The sequence below is a fragment of the Cajanus cajan genome, chromosome 3 (genome assembly GCF_000230855.2).
Source record: "Cajanus cajan strain Asha chromosome 3, NIPB_CcT2T_4, whole genome shotgun sequence".
Lineage (NCBI taxonomy): Eukaryota > Viridiplantae > Streptophyta > Magnoliopsida > Fabales > Fabaceae > Cajanus > Cajanus cajan.
In genome coordinates, this window is record NC_138519.1 from 75,874,211 (window position 1) to 75,884,082 (window position 9,872).

Here is a 9,872-nt window from a genome sequence, read left to right on the forward strand (position 1 = left end):
GGTGATGGATACGTGAGGAATGAGGATCCATGTGTGGATTGGATTGTTTTATAATAAGTTCAGTACTTCATAAATTGTTTAGTAGTCTTGTGATCATGTGCACCCAATTGAATACAGAGGTTGATTCTGCATTTATGCTGAATATTGGAACACATTGGATGCTTCTGTAAAAATTGTGGTGATGCTAAATTGGAAAATTTGATGGATACCAATTACAAGACTTTATATTTCTCTATGGGTTTAGCTCTTTGATACTTCCCATTAAATGAAATCGGATGAAGTGCATTCCAATTACTTCAACTCCATGCCATCCTATTTTAAATAATCAAAACAATAGAAATTAAAAGTATCCTATTGTGTGAAATAAACCATATAGCTAAGGAAAAAATATTTTTTACACCTCAAATGGTTAGATACTTTGTGAGAGAGAGAAAAGAGAGAAAATTTTTAAATATAAGTGATGAAAATAAAAAGAGAGATGATATTGATGAAGTGTTTAAAAATATCGGTTGCAAGAAAAAAAATCATTTTATGATTAATATGAACTTCCAAATTGTTTACGTATAGTTATTATGAGCTCTTTATATATATATATATATATATATATATATATATATATATATATATATATATATATATATATATTATTTTTTGTTGTTGTTGATAATGTAGCTATTACTAGGTTTGATAAACTCTTTATATAGATATAAGATTTTAAATAGATAATAAATATATAATATTATAACTTTTAATACATTATTATTATTCATGTAAGTATTTTTTTAAAGATAAAATTTATATAAATATGTTTTTTTAACTATAGAAATTATAATCACATTAACAAAATTTAGGACCTTATGTATATTACTTCAATTTCTATCATTAAGATAACTTTATAGTTTACTTACATACAATATATAGATAAGTAATAAAACATTTCATGCAATGTTAGTATACATTATTAGAACAAAACTCCAATTTTATCCTAAAATAACACCAACAAAATTATATATATTTGAATTATAGTTAGAAAATTAAATTGAAATGAATTTAACTTTCTAAATGAACTTTAAAACAAGCAATAATCTTCTTATTTTTTATTTAACTGAGAGTTACCTACATTTAACACTTAACATAATAAAAAAATTGTCAACACAGGTAAGTATTATATTAGAAACTAACTAACTAAAATTACAAGATAGTGAAATATAATCTATATAATTCAGAATTTCGGATAGATGGGTATTGTATGTTTTATTATTTCTGTCCATGATATGTAGAAAAAGCGTCAGGGCCTTAAGGGGAGTGTCAGGCGCGACGGCCCATAATAAATAATTGAGGCCCAAAACAACCAAAACTCTAACTCCCGCTTAAATTCAAAATCAAAAGGCGACGTTTGAGATTCTGCTGAATTCAGAGTTGAAACTTCATTTCCAATCATCTTCACCATGGCCATCCCAGAGGCGAAAGCCATGGAGGAGAACGACGCAGAGGAAGCGAAGCGATTGATGCTGAAAATCGCCGCGATTCTGGACGAGGCTCGAAGTTCCTACGCCACGCACAACCGAAAGCTCAAGGAGCTCTCACTCCTCCGATCCAAATCCCCTTCCCCTTCCCTCTTCTTCTCCGCCTTCTCCAAAATCCTGACTCCTCTCTTCGATTTCCAAAGGCGCCTCGCCTCCGCCGACCGCGTCGTCTCCTTCGTCTCCACCTTCGCCGCCGTCACCGCCGCCGACGAATTCCTCGACCACTTCCTCAAGTTCCTCCTCGTAGCCGCCGCCGCATCCAACAAAACCGCCAGGTACCGCGCCTGCCAGATCGTCTCCGAGGTAACCTACTCTCTCGATTTCCAACCAAATATTTAACCTCTGTTTTTGCTAAATATTAAAAAAAATATATTAATGTTAGTATATTTTTACATAATTAGCAACTGAAGTGAAAAACGCATATAATTTAATGGTTAACAATTACACTGGAGATGTGAGTGTAACCTGATAATGGAAAGTACAGTTAATTTATTCGATTCGTTGAATTGTAGATAATATTGCGGCTTCCAGATGACGCTGAAGTGAGCAGTGACCTATGGGATGAGGTGATAGAGTGGATGATGGTGAGGGTGCGAGACAAGATTCCTGTGGTGCGTACTTTTGCGGTTAGAGCGCTTTCGCGTTTTGTGAACGACTCTGTGAATAGTGACATCCTTGATTTGTTCCTCGAGATGCTTCCTCTGGAACAGAATGCGGTGAGTGTACCAATTGGATAATGTGAATGTTTATTGTTTTGTTTTTTTTTTCTTTCTGTTTCCCCTGATGATTGTTCAGTTTCCCTGTTTCGTGTTTAGGGTTTTTAGTAGGTTGTTAATGTTAGATTAGGTGCAAGCTGTTCTGAGGGTTTGAGACGAAAGCATTTCATTCTGTTGGTCATTAACTTCTCATGTTAGCATGTCTTTGATTGTGTTGTAACATGACCATGGTCGCTGAGTTATTTCAGAGACTTCCCTGCACCTTATGGTTATTTGGGTACATTAAATTTTGGTTTCCTGTTACTTAAAATATTTGACTGAAAGGGATATATATCTTTGGATTTGTACCTAAACCGTATGCTTAGTTTCTTGAACGTGTTTTTCCTCTTAATCTAATTATGGGGTCTCGAATCTTATGTATTATTGTCTTTCAATGGAAAATATCTGGACTGAACATTTAACGATTACCCGAGCGCATCTTAATACTACATGTCAATGCTGAGATGCAGTTTTACTGTCATTAATTTTGAAATGATGTGCAGGATGTTCGTAAGATGATTGTGTTATCTTTGCCTCCTTCTAGTGCAACTTCTCAAGTTATCATTGATTGTACCTTGGATGTGAGTGAATCTGTACGCAAAGCAGCTTACTGTGTTCTAGCTAATAAATTTCCTCTTCAAAGCTTAAGGTAAATGGCACGTGTAGTGAAATAATAATTTTATGTCTATCGTCTCACATTGTGTCTACTAGTTTCGACCGTCCCTAGGATTTGGATCATCCTGTGCAGGATTTTTTCACTTCAAATGCAAGGCACATAAATAATGGATATTAAAATGTGAACAAGTGTAAATCACTCCACATATTTTCTCGTTAGTGTTTACGGTCACTTTCTAACATGCACACTACAAGTGAGAAAATCTCAAATTCTCTATCATTTCTTCCATTGTACAAATACTCATACTTGTCATCTATGTTTGTCCTCTTTTCTAACCTTTCATATATAATAAATTGTAATCGGTATAGTTTGTCTTTGTCCCCCTTTTTAAAAACAAATGTGAAGATTTCGATTTTTAATATAAATTTGAATATTATGTAACGTTATCGCATCCTATAGTTACAGTGGCCAAAGGTAGATATCCTACTATTATTATTGCAATCTCTTCAGTCATTTTAATTTTTACCACTATTAATTTACTTAAGTATACTTGTCTAACCAATTTCTCTTTATTTGCCTGGTTTCTGTAGCATTAAACTTAGGACAGTAATTCTTCGCAGAGGACTTGCTGATCGATCTGTTGCTGTCTCTAAGGAATGTTTTAAACTATTGAAAGATGAGTGGCTTATTAAGTGTTGTAATGGTGATCCTTTAGAACTTCTGAAGTATCTTGATGTTGAAACCTATGAATCAGTGAGCGAGTCTGTCATGGAGGCACTTCTTAAAGCTGGTTTAGTAAAGCTGCAGAATGGTGCAAGTATCCAGCAGTACATATTATCAAATGGTGACAGGACAGAAGGTTAGCGAAGCTTTCAAAGTTTAATTTGTTTTTATTTGTTTTATCTTTAAGTGTTGTTACATGTTGCTTGACTAAATCTTTCAAAACCAATATAAAATTCTAGGTTGATATATCATGTTTGTTGTCATGCAAAATACTGAACTAAATTTTGTATATTTGACATCTAACTATTTCATAAGCACGAGTTCAGAAGGCAAAGAGATTTATAGATGGCTGCGAGACTCTATCCCTGCATCATCTTGTACTTTAACATCTTCAGCTATTTTATTGCCTCCTGTAATCTCGTTTCTTGAATGCTATTATTAGAAGTTAACCAATTATTTCTAGGTAGAAATCAGGATAAACCTGTCTGGCTGTTGTGTAGAGTACTTTATTGTTTCTCATTCTAATTGTAGGGGACTTGGTTCATTGCCCACCAAGAATTCAGCTAATGGAAGCAGAGGTTTCTCTTTATTGGAGGACTGTTTGCAAGCATTTACAGTCAGAAGCACATGTGAGTTAAAATGACTATATCCAATTTTCTCATTGATTTGTCACATTAAGTGAAACCTAAGAAAGTAGTTGAGACATGTTTTATCTCACTTTGTTTATTATACATTAGTGGCTAAATAGAAAATTAGAGCAAGCTGATATCAAGTCACTTGTCTATCTTGTGACAATGTGACCATATTCTGAAATACTAATAGGAAGTTTGTCCTGACTTCAGAGAGTTAATCTTTATAGTGTATTTTTATTGAGATCATCTTGAAGACTTCCTGACACCTTATCCGATCCTATTCCAAGAAAAAACTTTTTAAATATATCTGTAAAGTGATAAGGTTGCATTTTCACTGGTTTTTACATGATTTGCTTATTCTTTCTTATTTCCCCTAGGAGAAATGACTAAGTTTTCATCTCTAATGTGAGTGAAGCTCTCTGCATTTATAGTTCTACAGTCTGCCAGCATATCAGTGCACGTGTTAGCATGTCAGTGCATTTAGTAAGAAATTATAAATCAGAATGCCTCTCTTTTTGTCAAAATTCTAACTTACTAGTTTCATCATGTGTTTATCATACTTTTTTGAACCTAATTTACAATTATTAGAGATCATTTGTTTTCAAAGCACTAAGGATTAAGATTTTTGCCCCAAATAGGCCAAAGGCTCTGATGCTGCGGCCACAATGGGCACTGAAGCTGAAGTATATGCAGCAGAAGCATCAGATAAAAATGACCTTCTAGAAAAAATTCTTCCTGCAACAGTTGGTGAATATATAGAATTGGTCAGAGCTCATACTAATGCCGGTTAGTATACGTTTTTATGGATGGTGCTGATACATCCCAAGACCGTTTAATATTTGCTTAACTGTGCTAACATAATCTCTTCAGGAGCAAATCATCGGTTTGCATCACGGCAGCTGCTTTTGCTTGGTGCTATGTTTGACTTTTCTGATGTTTCAAATAGAAAGGCCGCTGGTGCATTTCTGCATGAGCTTATGTGCAAGCCTCCTGAGCACGAGGATGATAATGAGGGAAATATAGTTGTTCTTGGAGATGGATTAAGTTTTGGTGGAGACAATGAATGGGCTGAAGCCGTAGCAAGTTTAGCAAGGAAAGTTCATGCCACTGCTGGTGAATTTGAAGAAGTTGTTCTTGCAATCATAGAAGAGCTCGCCCAACCTTGCAGGGAGAGAACAGCAAATTATGTGCAGTGGATGCACAGTCTCTCTCTTACTGGTCTTTTTCTCAAAAATACGAAATCGCTGCGCTTTCTTCAGGGCAAGGCTATTGAACCTGATGAGCTACTCCAATCTTTATTACTTCCTGGGGTAAAAAATTATTGCACCTCCTTATTGATTTTAGGCTTTTAGTTATCTTTAATTTTATTATTAATAAATTTTAGCATATTTATCACGACAGGAATTGATTCTTTCATCATCAAAAATTTGTTGAGGAAGTTGACCAATCTTCTAAAAGAACTAAAATGGTGCCAAAATTTAGTAAAATGTGATTCATAGCTATAACATAAATTTATGAATTATTCCGTGTTGAATAATGTATGCCTCATTTATTGATGTCATTCCTAAATTTTGGTTCCTTATGGCTAGGTGAATTGTCATAATAATATTTGATGTTGACATGAAATAGAAAAACAATTATTATTAAGAAAATGGTTTTATGAAGGCTAAATCAGCCCTTACAGGTACATATTTGAGGGCATTGATCACTAATTGTTTACTGGTGTGGGAAATGAAATGCGCAGGCGAAACAATCTCACTTGGATGTGCAGAGGATTGCTGTCAGATGCCTTGGCCTTTTTGGACTTTTGGAAAGAAAACCAAGTGCCGAACTTTTGAAACAACTGAGAATTTCATATATGAAGGGGCCGCATTCAATCAGTATAGAGTCTTGTAAAGCTTTAATTGATCTTGTGATGTGGCATGGACCTCAAGAAATTGACAAGGCGTTAAAGCTCAATATTCCATGCCAAATGAACAACGAAAAGACGACTTTTTCACCTGTGAACTTTTCTGATTCAGAAGGGGATTTAGATATTGAGACGCTTGATATCTTATTTAGCGGTTTTGAAAATGATGATATGGCGAGTCCTTTACCTAGCAACGAAGATGAGTGCGTTCATGCTATACTTGGGGAGGGCTTTGCTAAAATTCTTCTTTTAAGTGACAACTACCCAAGCATACCGGTTTCTTTGCATCATGTTCTTTTATCAAAACTCATTTACTTGTATTTTAGTGATGTGTCGGAACATCTACACAGGTGACCCACCTCCCCGCCAAATGTTTGTACTATTTTTGCACTGCACTAGCAGCAGCTCATTCATATTTTATTTGTCGGCCAGGTTGAAGCAATGCTTATCTGTTTTCTTTGAGCTTTACCCATGTCTCTCAGCCAATCATAAGGCAAGCATAACTATTTTCTGTGTGTTTCTTTGTCCACCTTATTTTGTATTTACTTTATTTGAATGTTATAGATAACGCCTTAATTGTTTTATTTCTATAACTACAGAGGAGCTTAACGAAGAGTTTCATTCCAGTAATGCGTTCAATGTGGCCCGGAATTTTTGGCAATTCTGCGGGTTCTCCTTTTATGGTGTCTCAGATGCGTAAGCGTGCTGTTCAAGCTTCCCGTTTTATGCTGCAGATGGTGCAGATTCCCTTGTACACTAAAGAGACTCAACCAGATTGTGAAGATAGTAGCACGGAACATCCACAAGTCATAGACAGTTCTGCTGAAGTTCCATTTGAATGTTGTGAAGAGGGGCTTGCACTACGCATAGCCGCAGAGGTAACGGTCCACAAATTTGCAGTTATTTAAGATATGCTAGTTGTTAATACTTGATTTTTTGTTACTTGGTAATTGACATAATATATTAAAGCTTCACCTCAGTACGAATCGATAATGGTTGTCCTTGGTATTCTTCTTTATTTGCTACGTTCTATATTTGATATAGAAACTATTTGTAAAATTCGTTCTTAGTGGATAAACGTCAGTGGATGTTGGATTGGATCATTGGATGTGGAACAGAACGTCTTAAAATTAAAATAACGAGCATTGTTCTTTGTCTAACCTTGGAGTTTCGTCTACCTTTCTGAACAAAGTTCTAAAAGCGACACTTATAGTAGAGCTCTAACGTGAGCTACAAGAAATCAGCACTGTATGATTTATATCGAAATAATGCGATCGTTGGTTTAAACTGTGTGCTCATTGATGCTTGACATCCGATTGCCACCAATATTGCCTAAGTTGGTGGATGTTACTTCAAGTCTATTGCCAAAGTAATTTATTGTTATCTATTGAAGGAAAAATTATTAATTAATGAAATGATGTACATGCTTTGTATCAGATAGTTGAATTGCATGATTCAAATTTATTTAATGATAGTTTTTTTTTTCTTTTCGCTTCTTACCCTCTAATTCATTAAGGTGGCAAGCTTTCAATCTAAGAAGACAGCTGCTGAGAAGGCATATGTGTCGGCTTTATGCAGAGTGCTTGTTTTGCTTCAGTTTCGGAAATCAGAACAAGGGCCAATAAAATTTATGAGGAGGCTTTTACATCGTGTGATTGAATGTGTGTCCACAGAGAAGGATCTTGTTAAAGAATTGAAACGCATGGCTGATCGTCTCATGACAATAGATGGGCAGCCAGATCAGGAATTGTTGCAAGAAGAAGTAAATCTTATTTTGGGTAATTGTTTATTTTTCTCTCGAGTTGTTAGAATTGAAAAAACAGACTTAATTTTTGAACTGTCAAAAACCTCGTATGGTGATCGGGCTTTGATACTGATATCTGATTCTATTTGATTTTATTATTATAAACTTTGATGATGATGTCGTGGGGGAAATAGGGGTTTGTTCAATCAAGCAAATGAACCAACTAGCTTTTGATCAATATCTTGAAAAAGAAATGCGTTAGTAGCAAGCAAATTTTAATTTTTGATATACTTCTCATTGTGCTAAGCTGTTTTAGTCGTATTTTTTAGCCTCCTTTAAAACCTTTTTTATTGCTAACACGTTCCTTTTCATCTTATCTATTGAAGGGAAATTGGAACTTGAATGCGACCTTGATTTGGATGCTTCTGTTTCAATGCCACAAACACCAGTTGCACCCCCAGCCAAGCCCGCACGTTCTAGGAGAAGGGTAAGGATTGAGGAAGATAGTTCTGATGAAGGTTCACCTTCTGTGGTTCCTGCTACTCATAATACTGTAAAAAGTCGCACACAGAGAGCAAGCAAAACGGCAGCAATGACCAAGATGTCCTCTGCCTGTCGAACGCTCAAAATTAATGAAATGGAAGACCTAGAAGAAGATTCTGATGTGACATCTGAAGATTCTGATGCATCCGATTAGTACGATCTAGTACGTACTTAACATGGTGCATCTAATGTTCTTTACTTCGTCAACATCATGTTGTATTGTTTGTAAACATAGATTGCAGATTCTGTACAAAAGAGCGCATCAGTAGTTCAGCTTGAATTTGATCGTAAGTCAGTGTATATCTGTAATAGTATCGCAAGGAATTGGAGTGAATGAATTTTTTTGTGTTTAGCAATTACTAGCGATTCCGTTGTTGTTGTTATTTTATTTTATTTTATTTTTTAAATCTTGGAGCGCCTTTATCGAGAGTTATTGTTGTATGATATCATGTGTTGGTAGTAGTTTCAATCTATTGCTTAAGCAATTCTGTACTACTATTTCGTGCTTGATTTCTATACTCATGTTCTTTCAGCTAGAAAATAAATACTAATGTTGATTGGTCTTATTACAGGTGATATTTAAATTACAAAGTTTGATTGTAAATAGATTTTCTCCCTACATCTATATTCATATGAATAACGCATTAGTGTGAAAGTCACTTTTATGAGCGAGGAATATGTTTATTTTGTATATTTATACATTGATCGGTGAAAACAATATATTCTTTATATTGTCAAAAAGAAAATTGTTTATAGACATTTGAAATTAAGAATTATTCAATATATAGTTTTAAGAATTAAAAATTAAACAAATAATAATACAATTAAATGATTAACTTTATATATATATATATATTTAATTTATTTTATGTTAATATTTATGATTGTGAATTAATAATAACTAATTATTTGTTGGTATTAAATGTTGAAAATATAATTTATAAGATAAAATCTATAAATCTAACGATGTGTTTTGCAATAAATAAATATTTTTTTTTGAGTAATATGTAAGATTAAAGTAAAAATATTTAACCAAATCTCTTGATCTAGTAATTGTAAGGTTTATTTTGCGATATAGAGGATTGACTTAATATATTTAAGTTTGATTTTTTATTTATGTGAAAATAATGTTTAATAACTAGAAGTTCCGTTTTGTAAGTATAGATTAGTTATTGATTATCAATCAAAATCATTTGTTTAAAATTGATGGTTTAAATTGAATAACTTTTTTTATATCTTTTTAATTAAATACCATATGATATTTATAATCAATTACGCGATATGATGATAAAGCCAACTCAGCCGGTTTCTCAAAGATTCAATAATTTAATTACTTGATTGAGTCGATCATCGAATTATGTTTAATAACACGTAGTCTAAGGAAGAAGTCAAGCTACTGATTACTGTACTACAACTTATTGTAT

General features: G+C 33.9%; 1 protein-coding gene across 1 annotated transcript; it reads left to right on the top strand.

The window, feature by feature from the left end:
* Positions 1 to 1,382: 1,382 nt before the first annotated feature.
* Positions 1,383 to 8,943, top strand: EMB2656 (ARM repeat superfamily protein). Its single transcript, XM_020360048.3, has 12 exons — positions 1,383 to 1,829; positions 2,039 to 2,242; positions 2,785 to 2,930; positions 3,488 to 3,756; positions 4,152 to 4,249; positions 4,891 to 5,038; positions 5,123 to 5,562; positions 5,997 to 6,511; positions 6,594 to 6,654; positions 6,761 to 7,039; positions 7,678 to 7,939; positions 8,292 to 8,943. Exons 1-12 carry the CDS (start codon positions 1,449 to 1,451, stop codon positions 8,600 to 8,602), a joined length of 3,114 nt encoding a protein of 1,037 aa, XP_020215637.1. The 5' UTR covers positions 1,383 to 1,448; the 3' UTR covers positions 8,603 to 8,943.
* The last annotated feature ends 929 nt before the right edge of the window (positions 8,944 to 9,872 follow it).

Coding starts and splice junctions, on each gene's coding strand:
- EMB2656 (XM_020360048.3), top strand. CDS start 1,449: ATGGCCATCCCAGAGGCGAAAGCCATGGAGGAGAACGACGCAGAGGAA. Junction 4,250..4,890: donor ATTTACAGTCAGAAGCACAT/GTGAGTTAAAAT, acceptor TGCCCCAAATAG/GCCAAAGGCTCTGATGCTGC. Junction 6,512..6,593: donor GTGTCGGAACATCTACACAG/GTGACCCACCTC, acceptor TTTGTCGGCCAG/GTTGAAGCAATGCTTATCTG.